The 18,604-nt window shown below is 45.2% G+C and overlaps 2 protein-coding genes across 6 annotated transcripts; one reads left to right on the forward strand and one right to left on the reverse strand.

Annotated features, from left to right (window-relative positions):
* Window positions 1-1,523: 1,523 nt before the first annotated feature.
* LOC109750550 (putative 1-phosphatidylinositol-3-phosphate 5-kinase FAB1D) lies at window positions 1,524-8,398 on the forward strand. Of its 5 annotated transcripts, XM_045233514.2 has the most exons (13): window positions 1,650-1,937; window positions 2,313-2,365; window positions 2,429-2,499; window positions 2,623-3,165; window positions 3,277-3,421; window positions 3,560-3,904; window positions 3,985-4,857; window positions 5,114-5,448; window positions 5,602-5,728; window positions 5,828-5,989; window positions 6,100-7,371; window positions 7,458-7,718; window positions 7,815-8,398. In XM_045233514.2, the coding sequence occupies exons 3-13, from the start codon at window positions 2,450-2,452 to the stop codon at window positions 8,169-8,171; spliced, it is 4,470 nt and encodes a 1,489-aa protein (XP_045089449.1). In that variant the 5' UTR covers window positions 1,650-1,937; window positions 2,313-2,365; window positions 2,429-2,449; the 3' UTR covers window positions 8,172-8,398. The 5 variants fall into 5 exon arrangements, with proteins under 5 accessions (XP_073365513.1, XP_073365515.1, XP_073365514.1 ...); XM_073509412.1 differs by having other exon boundaries at window positions 1,524-1,937; window positions 2,364-2,499; XM_073509414.1 differs by having other exon boundaries at window positions 1,530-1,937; window positions 2,355-2,499.
* A 103-nt stretch (window positions 8,399-8,501) lies between these two features.
* Window positions 8,502-11,158, reverse strand: LOC109750551 (GDP-mannose transporter GONST5). Its single transcript, XM_020309510.4, has 5 exons — window positions 10,763-11,158; window positions 9,926-10,175; window positions 9,610-9,817; window positions 9,153-9,384; window positions 8,502-9,074 (listed from the first exon to the last, which is right to left on the reverse strand). The coding sequence occupies exons 1-5, from the start codon at window positions 10,871-10,873 to the stop codon at window positions 8,847-8,849; spliced, it is 1,029 nt and encodes a 342-aa protein (XP_020165099.1). The 5' UTR covers window positions 10,874-11,158; the 3' UTR covers window positions 8,502-8,846.
* Between the last annotated feature and the right edge of the window lie 7,446 nt (window positions 11,159-18,604).

The raw sequence follows: 18,604 nt of genomic DNA on the forward strand, positions 1-18,604 counted from the left end.
AACGTAATAAAAATTACATCGAGGTCTACAGACCATTACCACCGTTAGAACGAGTGTTGAAGCGGCGTTGTCGCCGCTTCCTTACCGGAGCCGGCTTGACCTTATCGATAATAGCCGGGAAGTCTTCATTCACGTGCCCCTAAGGACCAAAGCCCTGGAGCAGTAGTCGTTGTCCTTGAACTCTTGAACAGATCTGAAACAACTGACGTCAAATCTCGCCATCGCGAACGTACGACGAGAAACCCTAACCTCGCTGCACCAAGGAGACGACTGGAATCTACGCTAGAGCTCCGTTGACAACTTCTAGATGGATGAGCTCGAGGAGGATCGGAGTCTGAAAGACAAACTCTCAGAAGACAAACTTGTAGAAGAAGCACCGCCATCAGCCTAAGCGTTGTACCTGCGAGGTATAATAAACCCTAACCTACACTACTAGCCGGAGCGAAGGCAACGGGACTTTCCTCTCCGTCACCGGCCACTGGAGCGGTAGGCAGAAAGGAGACGAATCCATGGGCCCGCCCGCAAAGTTTGGAGTGGAGAATTTATCCTAGCCGTCGAGGAAAAGAAGGGAAAGAAACTTAAATCGTCAACTATGTAATAATGGTTTTTAAAGGAATCTGGTTTATTATTAGAAGAAATCATAAAACATATCAAACATAATAAAATTTATATCGAATTCCTGGACTAGTGAACGAGCATTGTCGCTGCTAGAATGAGCCACTGCCGTCACTTTTCTACCGAAGCCGGCATGACCTTGTCAATGACAGGCGAGAAGCCATCATACACATGCCGCTCAACTCAGGACCAAACCAGAGCCGCAATCGGCGTAGTTAAATGGGAAGAAGAAAAGATTCTCGGTCTAATAATCCGGCACCAAATCTCGCCATCATCGGGACAAGAAAAGATTCTATTAATAAATTAATAACCGATTAACGAATGGGAAGAAGAAAACATATACTAATTGATTAACGAGTGAATGGGAAAGAAAACGCCGTGAATAATTGCGTGCGGCCTCCTCACAGGATATGCGGGCACAATCAATAATTCAGGCGGGCCGGCAGAGAAATGGGGGCGGCCAAGCAGCAGCGCAACAAGTTTGATTTGATTTGATTCATGGAGATGGAATAATGGAATGATGGCGTGGCTGGGTAAGCTGGACACGTAGGTGCGTTTAGGGTGGACAAGAGAAGACGATGGATGTATGATGGATCGGCCATGTGTCAGCGTGCATGTCATGCAACGTGCCTACTTGGACATAGCCACGCGTACCTAAACTGGACACAAATGCAGTAACGTGCTGGAATCATTTCGAGAAAAAGTAGTAGTCCCTCGTGGCTTATCTATCTAGATTCTAGACACAAGAATCATTTCAAGAAAGCGAGGCACACAAGAAAGAAGGAAAGAAAGAATTTTTGTAGTAGAAAATCGATCGATCAATCTTGTTTGAGTTTCCGGCGCCGGGTGGTCAAATCATCAGCTCCTATCTCCTCAATCCTTGGCTTTGCTTGGTTTGGGTGGTTGCCTGGTTGGGTGATTGTCAGCTCAGCTGAGGAGGCGGAGGGAGACACCGACGACACGAGTAGAAGCTACCGGCCAGGCTCTCGCTCTCTTGTGGATTGGACGGCTTCTTCGTCGTCGTCTTCTTCTCCCCCTTGTCCTATTTCTTCCCTGCTCTGCTCCGTTGCTCCATTGCTGCTGCTGCCGGTTCCATCTCCGTCCACCACCGCCTGCTGCTACTCCATCTTCTTCTCTCTCGCAGTCGCCGGCGACAACTGTTGCTGAATCGGCTGCTGGTTCCATCTCGGTCCACCACCTGCTGCTTGCTCTTCTCTCGCCGGCGGCCCATTTTGTTTCTTCCCCTTGTGATTTTGGGTCCTCCGAGGCGACCAACCATGACGCCTTCTTCCTACTAACTAACTAACGAGCTGCAAGGCTGAGTAAGTTCCTCTCTCTGCAGCACCACACTTCCATTCTTTCTTTCTTCTTTACAATCTAATCTACTACTAGTAGGATGATAGAGTACATGGACGGATGGGTTAATTAAGCAATTGGTTGAATTTGTCGCTCTAGAACGGAAGAATGATGAGATGTTTTCCTCCCTCTTAATTTTGGGCTTCCTGAATGTACTCTGAAACTTTTACTATGAATGAATATGACGAACATTCCTCAAATTCAGATGATAGTAGTAATCCCTCAACCTCATCAACTGCATCCATCACCACTGCTTTCGTTTCCCAATTATTCGCTGCACACGCAGACATAGCCGATTCATTCATTCGTATGGCTAACTCTCTTAATATATCCACCTCCAGTTTACACAAGCAAGCAAGGGGAGCAATCAGTCAGGCAGGCAGGAGATTCAGAGGTAGCACCACAACATTCTTCAGCCTGCTGACTGACTCACTGACAGAGATAGATATATGTGCAGCTTAATTTCAGTAATTTCGCCATGAATAACAATACGCTCATGATCACCACCAGCACCAGCAGTATCAGCAGGTATGTGTGTCTGTCATCTTCTTTTCCCTCCTAATCCTGCATCCCTAGCAGCCTAGTAGGTACTCTATGTTTGGTTCTGAGGCGACAATATACATGTATCTGTATCTGCTGCTGCTGCTGCAGAGAGGGCAGCGTCGACGGTAAACACAACCGTGTCCATTTCCTGCTGCCGGCGTACCAAACCACCGTCAAGCAACCTGACGACTCTGACGGTGCCGCTGAATTCAATAACCCTGAGGAGGGTGATGCCGTGTGGGTACCACCAGAGCCGGCCACCAACGATGACGATACCAACCATTTGGGTGCACACACAAATGATGATGATGACGACGACGATGATGAATGGCATGATGGTATCAGCTGGGGGCAGCCGAGCTCCAGTGACTCTGAACCCAGCCCGAGTCCTAGTCCCAGGGAGGACCGGCACACTGGGATGCTCAAGGCCATGGACAAGCAGCTAAAGATGCTCACCACACGGTTCCTAGCATCTGCAGGCATCTCCTTGCCCCACGAAGATGACGGCGGCGAAAGCTGGCTCGACATCGTAACCGCCCTGTCCTGGGAGGCTGCTCTGCTCATCAAGCCTGACGGCAAAGCCGGAAATGAAATGGACCCTGGGTCTTATATCAAGGTCAAGCGCATCGCCTCCGGCACCCGAAGACAGTGGTAACTTATATATACCAGTCTCCTAATTACAAGCCATGTATGCTGATCGACACCGGATCATCACTGCGGCAATAGAATGTTCTGATGGAGCTGTTTATGTCATGTTTGCAGTGAGGTGATCAACGGGTTGGTGTTCAGGAAGTATGCAGCTCACAAGCACATGCCCACCAAGTGCCACAACCCCAAGCTGCTGCTGCTCCAAGGCGCCCTCGGGGACTCCGATGTTGGTCTGTCATCATTTGATTCCATGGGACAGGTGGAACTACATATATATGATTTTTCTTCAAATACTGAATTCGCATTTCTACTGTCCTTTTTTTGTATGTCAGAGATGATTTATGCTCCTTTCTGAAACACAACTTGAGAGGGTTTTTTTTTGTGTGTGTGTTGCCAGGAAAAGGACCATTTGGAAAAGGCTATCAGCCAAGTGATGGAGAAATGTGCTCCAGATGTCATCCTGGTGGAGAAAACAGTTTCGCGGGACATACAGGAGCTTCTCCTGAACCAAGGTGTCACTCTGGTGCTCGATATGAAGCTCGACCGGTTGCAGAGAATTGCTCGCTGTTCTGGATCTCCTATAGTCTCTGTTTTGGACATCATGACCACGACGAAGCTGAAACAGTGCGACTACTTCCACATCGAAAAGGTCACGGAGGAGCATAACGGTGGTGAGGGCGGGAAGCGGACATTGAAAACGTTGATGTTCTTGGAAGGCTTTCCCAGGCCGTTGGGATGCACGGTAGGCGCTCTTTGTCTATCATGTGTATATTTATATATATAAGATTCATTCGAAGCCATTATAAATTTTGCTTTCTGCAGATATTATTGCGAGGAGCAAATAGCGAAGAACTGAAGAAAGTCAAGCAAGTCATGCTCTACACCGTGTTTGCAGCGTACCACCTGGTTCTTGAGGCATCCTTCTTTGAGGATCAGAAGGTATTCTTGAATGCTTCAAACTCTGTTGGTATGAAGGAAGGGCCATCATCTCCTGTCAGTCATGCAGAGAATGGTGTCAGGTATAGTAGATCAGTGGAGCACATTTCTGATGCAGAGGCAAGTACTGCTCATTCTGCAAATTCAGATGCCTTACACTCACCGACGGATGGCTGCTCGAGTGGGCTCACGGAGGGTGCAAGTAAAACCATCCATTCAAATCATGCACTTCCTTCTGAAAAAATGCTGGTAACATCAGTCTCGGGATCACTGAGAGGATTCATCGATAAATTCCGCCGTCAGAATATTTATCTACCTGTCACTTCTCAAGAGACAGCTGATAACCAGAAAGAAGGAACACCTGAGCTCAATCAAGATGTACCAAGTGAAGGTCTTCATGCCGTGGTAATGACAGATGGACCAGTTGATTCCGGTGAGTACACGGACAGTTTAAAAGATTTCCAGAAACAAAAAGATCAGCAAATGATACTGGCTGGTCATCCAACCATTGGAAAACATGAGCAATTGTCAGTTGCATTTGAAAATGGGGAGCAACACAGCACCCCTTACAGTGAAGAGAAAACTTACATTGACGAGGCTGACGACGTGTTGGATTCTCAGAGCATACTGATTTTGATGTCTAGCCAATGCATCGCTAAACAGGTCATTTGTGAGCAGAGTCATCTGTCCCGGATAAATTATTATGGAAATTTTGACGTCTCCTTAGGACGATATTTGCAAGACATTTTGCAGAATCAGGTAACGCTGTTGTTATACTATCCCTCTTATGTTGAGCAATCTAGATAATATTTTTCATGGATAATTTATTTTCACTGGTAATCTCCTTCTACTTTTGTTTTCTTTTTGTACATGACTCTTTTAATGAAAAGAATCAGTAGGGATCCTTTCTTACTGTTTACTAAAAAAGAAGATGATTTATTGTTTAACATTATGCCAGCTGCACAGATTTGGTACTTACAACTGCTCATGATTCCTGAATAATAACTTGTGGCAGAACCTAAGCTGTTTCTCATGCGGAGAGCCTCCGGAGTCTCACATGTACTCTTACACCCACCGCGATGGTAACCTGACAGTTCTTGTGAAGCGTTTGCTGCCTGAGCATCGCTTGTCTGGTGAATCCAAAGGGAAAATTTGGATGTGGACTAGATGTTTAAGATGTGAGCAGGAAAGCGGGATATCCAAATCATCTCGAAGAGTGATGATGTCCGCTGAGGCACGGAATCTCTCGTTCGGGAAGTTCCTTGAACTCAGTTTTTCAAGCCACTCTGCTGACAGAAGGCTATCAGTCTGTGGACACTCGGTGAACAGGGACTGCTTGCGCTTTTTTGGGTACGCGCAAGCACCTTTTAGCATTTCAGTTCAAATTATTTGATAAGTTATTTCTTGTGTGTGTGTGTGTATTTTATTGCAATTTTTCTCTTGCAAAAAGGTACTTGTATTGATATTTTTTCTTCCTTTTGGTTTGGGATCTGTCAACTTCAGGCTGGGCTCCAAAGTTGCAATGTTTCAGTATTCATCGGTCGAAATATACAACGCCTGCAAGCCACAGCAAACCCTCGAGTTCCATAATCCCAGTACACATGAGTTGTTCGAGCAACAGGGGAGAAATGTATGTACAGTTTTCGTTTGGTTCTTTTATTTTATTCCATGGTCACCGTCCATACCAACCTTCTGAATTCAGTCTAATGCCTCTGTGGTGTTCATTTAGGTTCTTGCCAGAGGAGTTACCCTTTTCACTGAAGTTGAAAACATAATACAGCACATGAAGAATCAGTTTCCTGAGGTGGTGATCAACTGCGGCGCCTTCCTTCCTGTTAAAGAGTTTTCTGAACTCGATGAGATGTTGGTCAAAGAGAAGGCCGAGTTTGTGGTAAACTGCATGCCCCTTTTTCTGTTACTTTAATTCAATGAAGTTACTCATGATTTCTGGTAATCGTTATTTTCCTGATTGTCCATTGATAATTTGATATCATCATGCAGGATTTTCTCATGAAGGCTGCTGATCGGCATGGGGTGTCTAGGTCCTCGGTACATGAGATTCTTGATGTAAATTGGCTCTATCAGGACCTCCTGCTTGGACAGTATGTCTGGGACCGTCGGTTGCATGGACTTCTACTTGGTAAATCTGCTGGAAAAGAAAGAATGAGTAACAGCATGAAGAAGGTGACTATTGAACTTACTTATGACCGAACAGCAACTGGAGCCGAGGCCGATGGTATCGCCGAGGGCACCAGCAGCCAACTATCATTGGAGAATGGATCTATTGAGCCAGTGCAGTTTGGTGAACTGGGGGTGAACAGACATTCATCAGCAGTGACTGATGAAACCCATCAGGATAGGCACTATGAAAAGCAAGCTAGCGCACCGTCCAGAACATCAGATATATTGGATGCTCAGGGGCAGAGAAATGGTCCGATTTTACAACGTTCGATTTCCTTTAAGCAAGGTATTCAACAATTCAGAGTTTCTGAATGGGAGGACAGGGAGAAATGGGTCTGGAGTCCACTTAGTGAGTTAAGATTGGCTTACAGGCAGGAGCTTCAGGCCGGATGTTTGGAAAAATTTGAGCTTGTTAACCGCTATTCGCCATCTCATCTGCCACCCTTGTACAAACAATCTGCTGAAGAGGCGCCCTCTCCACGGTTCGTCGTTGGTCCGGGTGGCAATGTCTTGTCTGTATCAGAGGATGAGATATCCAGCATAGTCTCCTGTGCTCTCGCCATATCCGAGGACCGTCGCCACCTGCTGGATTCTATTGTCGAGAGTCATGCATCGGACACTACTAGCATGTTATCCGAATCTTCCTCTTCCGCCTCTTCATCATCCTGGTCATCCGAATCTTCAGATTCTGAAGCAGGCTTTTTGTCCGACGAACTGTACAACTACGACAGCTCGCTCCTATCATCCTCTCTCCATCCGGAGATATCTGTCAATGGGAAAGCAAATCTCAAAGGAAAATATTCAGTTATATGTGTGCACGCTAATCAGTTTTACACTCTTAGACAGAAATGCTGTCCATCTGAGCTTGCATATGTCGCTTCCCTAAGCCGATGCAAGAAATGGAACGCGCAAGGCGGAAAGAGCAAGGCTTTCTTTGCGAAAACAATGGATGGCAGGTTCATCGTCAAGCAAATACAAAAGACAGAGTTCGAGTCTTTCATAGAATTTGCCCCGGATTACTTCAAGCATGTTTGCCACTCTCTCGACACCGGGAGCCAAACCTGCCTTGCCAAAATTCTAGGCATCTATCAGGTATTTTATTTTACATCAATGTATACATGGAGCATAATTTGCACTGCTGTGCATGTGTTTTTACAGTGCGAGTGTCCCTGTTTCAGGTTAAGCAGATAAGGCACGGCAAGGAAGTGAAGATTGATCTGATGGTGATGGAAAATCTCCTCTTTGGACACAATGTGTCACGGATATACGATCTTAAAGGTGCGGTTTTCTCTCGATACATAGCCGACTCGAGTGACCCTCACACTGTCTACTTGGATCAAAACTTTGTCGAGGATATGCGTGTCTCTCCAATCTATATTGGTGGGAGAACAAAACATCTCTTGCAGCGGGCAATCTGGAACGATACATCTTTCCTCACGGTATGCATCTACTTCACTTTTTAACCCACAGGTAAATTAGCCATGTTTCTATCAGAATATGGTTTAACAAAACGAAATTATTACGCTCGCTTGCAGTCAGTTAATGTCATGGACTACTCTCTACTTGTGGGAGTCGATGAACAAAACCATGAATTTGTACTTGGCATCATCGATTACCTGAGGCAGTACACATGGGACAAGCAACTGGAGACATGGGCGAAAACTTCTCTCGTGGTGCCGAAGAATGAGTCGCCGACAGTGATTTCACCCAGGGAGTACAAGAAAAGGTTCAGGAAGTTCATGGCCAAGTATTTCCTAACGGTCCCAGATGATTGGACCACCGCGAAGAAGAGTTCAGGGACCTGTAAATATTGTGCTCGCGGCAACTGTAACTTGTCAAAGATCGACAGCCAGAAGCCTCAACTTCGAGCTGAGTCGTGCTCTATCCAGTGAAGAACTGCTCTCGCCGTTATGGAGTTCATCTTCCAGCTTATTTTTTAGCCATTTTGCAACCAGTGTACATAGGATAAGTGCATGGATTCACCTTTAAAGTTATCCTAAGTTTGCATATTTTAGGCAAACTTTTGGGGGAAGTGAGGTCCAAAATACATGTACCCACTAAGTTTTATTGTTGTAAAAGTTCACAATGAGTAAAGTGAAATCACATGATTTGTAGATCATTTGTTTAATTCTTTACATTCCTGCATAACTAAATTTTGGAAGTGGCTTAACCTTCATGTTCCTAAGTCCCTCTTTTCCAATCAGAGACAATGCGCCATGGAATTTCGATGCAAACACGATTCGTATCATAATGGCATCAATATTCATACCAGCAGTTCAAGGTCTAAACATATGGCAGCAAAACAAGTAAACAGAAGTTGACACCATCCTAATCGCACGAATTGTCCTGGGGGGATTTGACTAAGTTGACAGCTAGCAACCCTATGAGAACTAGTGACTGAACAAACCCCTCACAGTTTGCCTGAGTACAACATATGCAGCTTCACAAGAAAGTGTTGCCCCCCTACCAATTTACCGGCCTCCCTCAACTCAGCATCTGTGTGCCAAACTGTAGTGTACCGTCAACCGCTGAAATGAACGGCTCTTGAATATGGGAGTATTCCCTTGCTAGACCTTATCTTCCTTGTCGCCTACAAGGGGGAGCATCTCCACCCGACTTCTCGGCGAGTTCGTTCCTTGGCTCCCTAGGAGGGCAGCAGCCTGCTGTTGGGAGATGAGATGCCTCACATACCCATAGAAAGTACAGCCGACGAGCGTGATTGCGCATCCAATTGCATTCATTGGGGAGATCGGATTCCGGAAGATCAGCCATGAGACCAAGACTGCAACGGCAACCTACAGTGGAATGTTCAGTTCTAGAAACAGAGGAGAAACTTGAGGGAAGAAAGCATGGATAGTCCAGAATGGTCTTACTTTAAGGTTGCCAGCAACATTGAAGGTCACTGCCGTGGTCGAATGGATCACGTAGAAGATGGAGAAGTTGAGGCAAAACGCAAGAACCCCTGAGCCTAGGATGATAATCAGCGAAGAGAAGACAGAGTCGTGTGTGTAGAACCAGTCGATTACGCCGCCTCCTTCAAGCAACATTGCTGGCAGAGCCAGTATCATGGTGGCAAAGGGTGCCATGTAGTACACTGTGTTAATGCTGTAGAAACAGAGAATACTTAATAAATCATCTGACAGAGGCAAGAAATTACAGGACTGAACCTGACGGTAGCACTACAGTAAGAACTAAATCTTTTGATCCTTGAACTCAAAAAAACAACTTATCATTTTAGGAAGAGAGAAGATAAAATGTTTTGAACTTACGGATGCCAGACAACACCAGTTGCTAAAGCATCAGACATTACACAACGAGATGAGCATGTACCTGTCAAATTTGTATCCGTGGAGCAGGGACTCTGCCAAGATGGTCTTTGTAGACGTGGCGAGGCAGCCTATCATGGCAGCACAGAAGCCAAAAATGTTGAAGCTGAGCTCTGTCATCGAGGTCAAGAGGATCCCCCCGACTATCGGGACCAGCGAAGCCCATATGCGCCACTCAAAGTGCTTGCTCCAAACCAACCACTGCAGAATAACTGCATCACACCGAATCGTCAGAAAAGTTGTTAATAGGCAGCAACACCACAACTCTACCGCTTCTTTGTGAACAGGAATAATGCAGGCAGTAAGAGCGGGTACGGTACCTGTGGTTGCAGGGGTGAAGGATTTAATAGTCTGCATGAAGGAGACTGGGATGTAGCGCAGGCTGACGTTCCCGAGCACGATGTTCATGCAGAACACAAAGGACATGGGGAAGATCCTCTTCCAGCGGTCCTCAGGCTCGACCTGAATCAGCGGCTTTGCCTTGAGCACGTGGATCGCGATGTAAGCCCCGATCGAGGAGCATATGAAGTGGACGCAGGACACTGTGAGGGGGAACTTGAAATCCAGCTTCTGCGAGAGAAAAGATTTAATGTCATATCACCAAACAAACACATTGCTCTCTGAAAGGAGGCCATTGTTCTCATGCCATATGGTTTATGCAGCGTAAATTAATAGTTCATTCCATTTTTGCGGCCAGAACATGACACTGTAAACCAAGAGCTAATTGAGCCCCGGTTGCAGGTGCAAAACATTACTACTACAAAGGATTGCATACAGGTGGATGAGCTGAAGTGCTGAAGGGGACAAATATCTCAAAATCAGACTGGACCACTAGGTCCAGTGAATGTGTAGCAGAGGCAGCTCCCAGCCCAACGAATGTGCTCTTCTTGACTTGTTGTACTAGTAGTAGTATGAATCTATGGAAGCCGCAGAAAGGGAGGTCCTTTTTCCCCCATTGGGGCAAGGAGAGCTACGCGTTGCTACCAATTGCTCCCTCCAGCTCCTTGTGGGTGTGGCTGCCTTGCATTAGCACAAAAATCAGGTCGGAAAACGGGGCCTGGTGGTGTCCCGACCCGCAGATCCGAGCAATGGAGATGGGCGGGCTGGCGGCGGCGGCGGCGAGATGAGATGCGAGAGGGGGAGAAGGGGACTGTTACCTGGAAGATCCACTTGTTGATGATGATGACGGTGACGTTGAAGCCCCACCACTGGAGGATGGCGAGCACGGCGCGCATGCTGCCCAGCCCGCCGCCGGCGGCCGACTCCATCCCAATCCGGCTCCCGCGTGGGCTGAACCAGCCGAAAGGTGGCCGGACAAGAGGCGGCCTTTCTCCTCCCCCGGCCGCAGTTAGTAGCTGAAGCAGCCCCGGCGGAGGAAGGCGGCGGCGAGAGGGGGGGGGGGGAGGGAGAGGAAGACAAAGAAGAAGGCCGCGTCCCGTCCGTCAGTGGAGTAGGAAGGGGAAGGAGTAGGAGAGAGTAGGGAGGGAGGGAGGAAGCTGCCGCTCTCGTGTCTGTCTTTGTCTCGCTCTGAATCCAAATGGATCTCTCCTCCCTCCGTATACCTAAATCCATTGATTGGTGGGTTGATTGAAAGATACAGTACCAGGAATACTTTTCTCCTACTACCTTTACAATTTCTTTTCCAGTTATTAAGATGTTTCATATAATTAAATAAATACTGTTTTTGTTAACTCAAAAAATGTAGCACTAAGTGGATATTGCTCGGCTCCATAAATAGCTAGGATGCACGAGGCCGACAACAACTCACGCGCATGAGAACAACAGAAGCGCCGGCCATCCACGACAAAGTCGTATTAAGAGGTAAAATGAACTATTGGTATTTTTCTGTGCATTTTGTTTGTCATGGAGAAGAACAATACATCTTATGACCTTCGGTTGGCCCAGAATCTTTGGTGTTTCTGAGACGGCACCGGGACCGAGCCGGAGACGGGGCGACATGGTTGGCCATAGGTTCACCGCCAATGGGGAGTCGGACCGATGAGGGGGCGCCAACAGTAGAGAAGAGGAGGGAAGGTGTAACGCCAAGGACACACCCGTCGGTTACTGGTTGTTACTTTTGACGGGATCTAGACTTGCCCCCACAGATCAACACTAGTTTTTTCTGTGCACTTTGTCCTCACTCATGCGTAGTTGGCACCAACTTTCAAAAAAAGAAGGAATTTCTTATTGATATGAGTACTCTATCATTCCTGTTAAGTCGGGCTCTCACAGAGGGGAAGGGAGTAAAGGGATGGTTGAAGATGCGTCGACTCGTGCAGTGTGGAAGGGCAAGGCAACTACAGCGGCCGCGGGTGGCGGGGGAAGTGGGGAGGGGCTGTTAGGCTGGTGGTGGCGGACATGTCTACAGAAGCACGTAACCAGGAGAGGCCGGAGGTTGATAGTGATGGGTGGCTAAGCTGGTTTTCTTTTCTCATTTAACTAACTGGAATCAAAATAGGAAGTACAAAGAAAATAGATACTCCCTCTGTTCATGAATATAAGATGTTTTAAATTTTGTAAATTAAATGTATATAGACACATTTCAGTGGGTTTTATTTTTTGACAATCCATATTTCAGTGTGTTTGTTCACCTGTATGTATTTTGAAAACATATTATAAGAGTATTTGTGAACAGAGGAAATACTAGTTTACACTGAAATTACTAGGTACACTCCTCCCGTGATACCATTTTCTCTTCGTCTTTTCATTTGAAAAAGGAAGAATCCAAGGTGGAGTTGGTATATTCGTCGGCACCGACGTCTCACCACGGACAGAAAAAGGCCCACTAGCTAGCATGGAAGGTTAAGAAGCAGACAAACAAACAAAACGGGAGGACAGAAAAAAAAAACCTACTAGGTTGCATTCGTTGCACTTAAAAGTGCCCAAGTCAAACTTGAAGGAGAACTATCAAAAGTTGCTTCGAGATCTAGACTTCGAAAAAAGGTTGTGTGATCACCACTACCAAGTGTCGCTGGTCAAGCAAAGGTTGCTGCTTTTGCTCTCCTCCCGGCCCCCTTTTGCTGACCAGTTTTTGACACGCTGCCAAGTGACATATTATTTTTCTTCGGATGGAGAGAAAAGGAATAGCATCTCCAACGGTTGTAAGATAGGTGTTGGTAAATTTGTCACCTAGGATATAATGATAATGTGGCATGTAATAAATGTGAAAAGAAAACAAAGTTGTATGTAGATTAATCAACAACCTTTGCACAAGCTACAAGGTGAAATAGAGAGCAATCACATTTATTTTCTCACCATCTATTGGATAACTTAGATACAACTTATTGGAGTAGTTGTATGATAGCTTGTTGGTTGATGAGATGGACATTTTACCAACAAGACTAACATACAACCTGCTGGAGATGCCCTTAGTTGGCACAGTCAGGGTGTCTTCAATGCGGACTAGCAAAACACCCGCACATGTTTTGTCCAGATGGTCTGGACTTTTTAGGCCTCCAACGCGGGTCATCGAATGGGGCGGAACGATTCGGATGTTCAAAATCTTACAGAGCCTAGCCAAAAATTGAGAAGAGCTCTGGTGGAATCTGGACGTCCATCACATTGGACCGACACCCTGGACTCGTCCCAAAAACCCTCTTTGCTTCCGCTTCATAACCCTCCGAGCATTCACTCTGTTTGACTTCGTAGCACACCTATGGGCAAAGCTTATCTGCACACTCCTCCTCTTCTATACCTCCAATAAACACCACACATACCCTAGTTGGCGATAGGCGGGAAGAAGGGTGCCAAGAACACCTAAACATGGTGGTTTCTTGGCAGCTAAACGCGGTGGCTACTTGGCAGTAGCTGCCAGGATGCCAGATCCAACTCTAGATCGAGTTCTCGATGGTGGATCCAGCTCAGGATCAAGTTCTCGCCGACGCCACGCTCATCGGTCCCCTCATCGTCCATGGCTCCATCCACCGTTAAAGTGGAGACGCTCTCTTCAGATGAGGAGGAGCAGAAGCCGACCCTCCTCCCTGCAGCGACGGAAGATGAGTTTGCAACATAAATGAACGATGCATTGTGTTGGTCCCTAACCAGCCGAGCCCAATGCCACCTTTCCATCCGCGCAACCGCAACGTCCAAATTAGATGCTTTTGCGTGAAGGAGTAGGCATCCCCCTCACCCCCCAACGTCTAGATGAGACGCCACATGAAGGAGAAGCCACTGATGTAGCCAGTAGCGGTTCCCTGTCCTCCCCACTATCAAGAAGGAGGAGCCGGCCTCTTCGTCGTCGTCTAAGTTGTCCCCACACATCCACTACTACTTCAAAGGCGCAATGGCAACACCTCATCCAAGTGCAAACGCGCAATATGACGCTTAGGGCGACGTTCACGAAGAGCGAGGTGCCGCCAGCCTGGGTGCTCACGAAGGCTTGGGCCAATCGAACTATTGTTGTTGGCGCTGACTCAATGTCCAGCTCCTCAAAGTGGGGCCGATGGAGTCTGAGCGCCCGCTTCACCCGAGCCGCCGAAGACAAGCGGTGCAGGTGCTAGAGGATGCGATGGAGCGTTTGCGCCGTGAGCGCACCACGGCAGTCGGACATGGATGCAGCAACGCCTGGCAAGCCTGCCGCCCCTAGCGCGACGACGAGGAAGATAGTGGGGGCTACGGTCCAGATGACGACATGTACGCCGACGGAGGTGTCGGTGGCCTCATAGACCATGCCTAGTATGTCACCGGTACATCATCCAGTTCTATTTAGTTACTTTAAGTTTATGTGACGAGGACATCAATACCATTGTTACACCCACAGCCCTTACTGCTACATATACTGGACCAATTACTAGAGCTCGCGCACGCCACTTAAATTTTCAGGTACTTTCGTTTCTTGGTAATGATTCTAATGTTCATGAGAATATGATGCTGCCTAAATTGGATGCATTTGTTTTGCTTACAAATGAAGGGCCTACCTTGAAGAAGGATGAACACTGGAGCAAGACCAAGCATGGAGAGGATGACATGCGCAAGGGGAACAAGAACGGAGTTACAAGTGATGATTTCAGGACTTTGAAGCCACCATAATGAGTGCATGAAGCCTTGGACGAAATATACAAGATGCCACTTCATAAATTTCGTCCAAAGGCTATTCTAGGTGCTGCGTCACCTTATTATTGGGCCAGGCCGATGTAATTTTGAAATACATAAGTATAGGCTATTTTTAGAGTCCGTATGTGTTGGGAAACAAGAGATAGGGTTGGTTTCGGACCCCTTCCCCAAGGGCCACGAAATTCCCCCCTCTTCCTCCATATATACAGCCCTTAGGGCACCGTTTAGACTTTGGGTTTTGTTTAGACTAAAAGTTCACCATAGCTGCAACTTCGCGTACTTCGTTTGTGTTCAACGACTAGACAAAGGCGTCACAGAACCCCACCTTGATCAATAAAGCTTTCCTCTTATATTCGCAATATCCAGATTGCAATCTTAGTTCCTTGCTTGTTCTTCGTTTGCTTGCAGGAAACAGACTTTCGTGGTCAGGTTGATCGTGCTCCGGCGTGGTCAATAACCTCTCGGAGTTGGTTTAGCGATTGCTAAGGCGCAGCGTCCTCGCACGATCGTAGTCGGATCGTCAAAGTCGACCTCCTCCAAAACGATAGCCACCATCTCATCGAAAGACGGGACACCTTTGCCTCTATCATTATGTTTCCTTAAAATTCATGTTGGCTGCGTATTTTCGGAGATTCTCCAGACTGTTCGGTACACAAATGCGAAAAATGGTCTGATTAAACTCAATACGCAAAGCGTACCAGACTACTCAAATATGCAAATATAGTCACACTGTCCAAAATTCGACTGTTGACATATTATCGACTAGTTTTACCAAAACAATTATTGTAATAGTGTTAATAAAAAGTTAAAATGGTGTACTGCACACTTTAGACAAAATGATTGATTACAATTTTCAAAACAAACGATAAAATTGTAGTGATGAATTCTTGATAATCTTGTAATAAATATAAAACATTTGTTTGCCTCCAATTTTATGACTTTTTTTGGAAAAATGTACTAAATACGGTGTCAAATTACTTTTTTTTTCGAAACATGTACATGTTTCTAACTATTTATATTGAACTTTTTTACTTAATGATAACTCATACTGTTGTAAAATAACTTTTATTTTATTAATATGCATTATTTGCTATACTATCTCGAATACTATTTTAGGTATGGTAAGCAGAATGAATGATGTAACACAATCATGCATATTAGGTAAATATTTGGCATATCATTCAAACATTTGTCATTATAAATATATTTTTATTAGTAAATTGTAAAAAAATTCAGCTAATTTGGATTTTTAGGAAAATATGTTGTTAGGTTGGATTTCATTATAAATCAGAATAAACAAATATAATCACAATATTTGCTTGTATGTCTCCTTGTAAATAAGATTGTCAAAATATCTACACAATTGGTAAACTGTGAGAGATTTCTAGAGTACAAGACCGTTATGCTTAGTGGTGGATAAATAGATACATCTAGATTGCACGAAATGCCAACTAGTGTTCTGTCCTCCAATACCATCTTCCACCCTTAATTATCAGGGTAAGGGGTGGGGCAATAGTTTGCTACTGGCACATGCATAATTTGGATTTTTTGTATCAAAATCATGCAGTTTGTAGTATGCATGCTTATTCAGAATTCAAACTAATATGAATTGTAGTGTTGTTCACTAGTCTTTTAATCTTTTATGTTGACTATTTCTAAAAAACATAACTTGCTTGAAATGTCTATCTATTCTGGAGATACAAGCAATCTGGTATGTTCTCAACTGATTCGATACCAATGTTGGATGTTGCCAAAAACAACCTCTAACCAACTAAGATCCGTGACTTCACTAACTATTTTTTTAAAAATCAAATAATGCACGAAAGTATTATAATTATTTGAGAAATAAGACCCCTCTTTATTAACTAAGGAAGCAAAATACATTAGATTAAATAAACGGGCATACATTGAACAATAAAGATTTATGATAAAACTAAAAGTTAAATAGAAGTTATTTGGAATTAGCATCTTGAGGTCCAAATTTGCAGCTCAACGTCTCACCATGACTCCGGTGAAAATGAGGAGACCAAATATACACAAACTTTGCTAAACTCAATGGTTTTGAAACGCCGCATGAGTCTCCCATCCCCAATAGGTGAGAGCCTAGTATCGTTTAATGCACTGTAATCGGGGACACATCCCTTGCAAGACAAGTTGGTGAATCTCTAGTTCGAGCCATATTGCCCGAGGGGAACCCCAGTGTTACATAGGATAAAAGCTAGAGAACAAATAACCACACCAAACTTGACACAATCATCACCGGCGCCAAGATAGGTTGAAGCGTCGAACAACAAACCACATGATCGAGAACTGTTATCCATGGGGCCAAAATTCCATAGGATCTTGCGCTTTGAGCTATCGATCTTGAGTGCCACACTGACACACCACTGTGGAGTAGAGGCACAAAACTATTATTCAAGCAATGTTGTCTTCACCGTGGAGGCTTCATCTCCATGGATACAAAAATATAACATGGTAAAAACTAATCTGTGACCCCCCCCCCCACCCACCCACCCACACACGCTCAAATCCTTGCTGATGTCTGATATATACCTGTGGTGAGGGAAACCAAGGGAAACACTTGCAGAAAAACAAAGCTGCTCTCAGACGGCTGGAATTGACAAACAAGTCTAAGAATATGTAGAACCTACTACATATTGGGCATACTACTATGGTATCCAGTACGTATAATGCATCGTTTGATCCCTTTGTACATAATGTGCCCTCAACGAGCAACAACTATTCTTGGACTGGCAGTCATTACTGCAACTATTGTTTAGGTTCTAGATCAGCCCCGTAAGAGCATCTCCAACTTATCCCCTAGAAGTTATATATAAAGTAAAATATTCGTTTGGAGAAATTAACACCCATCTAGCATGCCTTCCATTTACTTTAGTTTCCAAAAGATAGCTTGTTATTGCCAAAACTTTTTCCTCAAGCCATTTTTTCTCTGAGAAGAGCACTTCTCAGAAAAAAAAGGGGAGGTTGCTCCCCTCCGCCTATCCCACATTCATGGTGTGATGACAGGCGCGTCGGCCAATTGGCCCATCTCCAGCTATAAAACCCGAACCCTCCCTCACAAAAAAACCATAGCCCACCTCGCCGCACATCTATTCCCCCTCCCCCACCCCCCTGCACACACACATACACACAAAATGGGATTGGAAGAAAGTGTATTGTGTTGAAATTGCTTATGAATTCAAACATAGAGATAGTTGGTCGATCAAATGAATATGGCAAGTGAGTTGTGAAATGAAAGATGTTCTTCTATGCACATAAGAAGAGAAATAGAATATATTTCTTTTGTCAAATGAAATGTGCTCAGCAGTTGAAGAGCTATGTACAAATTAGCGCGCGGGGGGGGGGGGGGGGGGGGGCAGGGGGGAGGAGGCGGGCTTCGTAACCACTCATCGCTCTCGCTGTAGATTTGATGTCGGCATGTGCACTGACTTCTCTCGAGGGCATGTGCACTGCCTTCTCTCCACATCCTAGACAAGATTATTGTTTAGGTTCCGGGTTAGCACTGTAAGAGCATATCTAACTTGTCCCTGAAATGTAAAAAAAATTGTTTTGAGAATTTAACACACACCTAGCATGTCTTCCATTTACTTTAGTCTCCAGAAAACTAGCAAAGTGGCCCGCGCTACTTAACAAAGCTAAGTTTCACCAATTAAATAGTTTGCCAATTTTGTCGGTTGGTCATCAAGAAGTGGTTATTGAAAACAAAAACATGGATCAGAAAGAATATAATCTAAACATAAAGTACATAAGTTTTGAAATCCTATTTTTTATGTTAAACCATCATGTTTCCTGAGATCCCTATGATTTCATTGACTTTTCTGACTAAGTGGGTTTTCAATCTTAGTCCATATCAAGTTTTTGTAGAGCTGATTGCGCCACATGAACATAAAGTCCATATGAACCTTGATTTTCTCTACATCCAATTT

This window comes from Aegilops tauschii, chromosome 2, assembly GCF_002575655.3.
Source record: "Aegilops tauschii subsp. strangulata cultivar AL8/78 chromosome 2, Aet v6.0, whole genome shotgun sequence".
NCBI classification, from domain to species: Eukaryota; Viridiplantae; Streptophyta; class Magnoliopsida; order Poales; family Poaceae; genus Aegilops; species Aegilops tauschii.

Bases quoted from the DNA above. Each gene is read 5' to 3' on its own strand.
- LOC109750550 (XM_073509412.1), top strand. From the start codon at position 2,450: ATGAATAACAATACGCTCATGATCACCACCAGCACCAGCAGTATCAGC. The intron at 2,500-2,622 runs GTATGTGTGTCT...CTGCTGCTGCAG, and splicing joins AGCACCAGCAGTATCAGCAG to AGAGGGCAGCGTCGACGGTA. The intron at 5,990-6,099 runs GTAAACTGCATG...ATCATCATGCAG, and splicing joins AAGAGAAGGCCGAGTTTGTG to GATTTTCTCATGAAGGCTGC.
- LOC109750551 (XM_020309510.4), bottom strand. From the start codon at position 10,873: ATGGAGTCGGCCGCCGGCGGCGGGCTGGGCAGCATGCGCGCCGTGCTC. The intron at 10,176-10,762 runs GTAACAGTCCCC...TTTCTCTCGCAG, and splicing joins TCAACAAGTGGATCTTCCAG to AAGCTGGATTTCAAGTTCCC. The intron at 9,385-9,609 runs GTACATGCTCAT...CTGTTTCTACAG, and splicing joins CACGGATACAAATTTGACAG to CATTAACACAGTGTACTACA.